Source organism: Austrofundulus limnaeus, unplaced genomic scaffold, assembly GCF_001266775.1.
Source record: "Austrofundulus limnaeus strain Quisiro unplaced genomic scaffold, Austrofundulus_limnaeus-1.0 Scaffold731, whole genome shotgun sequence".
Lineage (NCBI taxonomy): Eukaryota > Metazoa > Chordata > Actinopteri > Cyprinodontiformes > Rivulidae > Austrofundulus > Austrofundulus limnaeus.
Window position 1 is genome coordinate 1,581 of NW_013953133.1, and position 1,766 is coordinate 3,346.

Below are 1,766 nucleotides of genomic sequence, written 5' to 3' on the forward strand. Positions count from 1 at the left end.
ATACAAGTGTGTATTGAACCTAAAGCACTGTTAGATACGCTTTGACACAGGTACATGTATTGTTGCATATTGTAGGTGTGAGTGAGAGAGTGAATGGTTGTTTGTCTCGTTTGTCTCTATGTGTGGCCCTGTGATGGACTTGCGACCTGTCAAGGGTGTACCCCGCCCCTCGCACTGTGACTGCTGGATATGGGCACCAGTGACCCACGCGATCCTGAAAAGGAAGAAGCGTGTACAGAAAATGGATGGATGGATGGATGGAGGTGAAAGAGGAGGGGCAGTTTCTGTCTGTGGACCTCTCCGAGATGCGAGTCTCCCAGCGGTCCTTTGGTCTCTGGGTTGGCGATGATGATGCGAACTCCTGGCAGAATCTGGAAACCAACAAACAGTTTCTGCTTCAGTCAGAGTCCAACAGAAACACATCAAACAAGTGTTCACTGTGAACACACAGCTAACCCACCTGAGCTTTCAAYGCAGGAAATAAACATTCAGACTTTTTCCCCTTTTTGTTTTACTTATTCAAAACAAACCCTGAAACCTCCACATTTATAATCTACTTTMAGTGAGACAAAACTCAAACACATCAAACTTCATACCACATCATGTGGCGTCAGAACATTTCTTTGGATGAATTAGAATATTTTTTATGTATGGACAGCATATAGAGAAGAKAAACACAATCAGTCTCAGTCTATAATCAGCCACAGAACATTCTTGACAACCATCTCCTGGACCCGATTCTTTTCTCCCACATAAAATTGGACAGAGATGAAGGATGACTCTCTGAGTGCTCGTCATCGACTCAAACCTGTTGTCTGTTCTGACTCACTGAACGTGGGAGGACGTGCAGCCAAAAGCAGCAGAAATGCTCCCAGAATGTGCTGTCATTCATGTTTCCAACTCATTCTGACATGTGGCTGATATTTAAGATCACAGCAACATGGAGGTTTTTTTTTTTGGTAAATCTAGTTTGGTTCAAAAGTAAAGTCYCAAACGAGTCACATAACTCACTCACCTTTCCAGACTCCATCAGAGGCAGACTGTGAGGAGAACCTCTCTCCACTAATCGAACCCTGACAGAGACAAACAGTTTAAAGTAAAAAGAAGAAGAAGAAGAAGAAGAAGAAGAGGGTCTCTACAGTCTCTAAGTGGGAGGTTCTTGTTTTGTGGGAGGAGTTTGTCCAAAGCATGATTGGTCTGTTTGACCATTTTGGGTGTAGTTTGTTCAAGAAGTGACAGGTTGAATTAACTAACTGGGAGGAAGTGCAGCTCAGTCGGCCAGGAAGTGTCATATTTTAAAAAATTAATATTAGTCATAAGTCGGGACAAGATGCTAGCAGCACGAAATTTGAACGTAGTCCATGTGGATGGATGTGTAACAATTTGGCTTGGCTAAAACAGCCCTAACCTTGCCCCACAAGACAAGCCAACCCAACCAATCACAGTTCTGCCAAACCCCGCCCACCCAAAATACTCTGACTATATTCCAAACTGCCAATCACGGTCAAGACAAACTACAAGCACACAGACAAGAACCCACCCCCCCCGTGTACTGCGGAGGCCCCTACTTGGAAAAATAAAGAGGAAAGAACTGACTGACGGGTCGTCATACCTGTCGTGGCGTAACGCTCTCATGTCCACGTACACGGTGGTTGGGTCCGGTCCTGAAGTTCCCTGCAGCCAATCACAGAGCAGAAACACAGTCTGTTCATTTCTCACTGTTCTTTCTTTGCACACACACACACACACACACACACACACACACA

The 1,766-nt window shown here is 44.8% G+C and overlaps 1 protein-coding gene across 1 annotated transcript in view; it reads right to left on the reverse strand.

Moving 5' to 3' along the window:
• Positions 1 to 1,766, reverse strand: part of LOC106532211 (disco-interacting protein 2 homolog C-like) — a gene marked incomplete at its 3' end in the record, with an annotated part of 94,259 nt that overhangs the window by 1,045 nt on the left and 91,448 nt on the right. Inside the window, 3 exon segments of the mRNA XM_014028231.1 lie at positions 297 to 371; positions 1,016 to 1,073; positions 1,613 to 1,674. Coding sequence (XP_013883685.1) covers positions 297 to 371; positions 1,016 to 1,073; positions 1,613 to 1,674 — 195 coding nt within the window.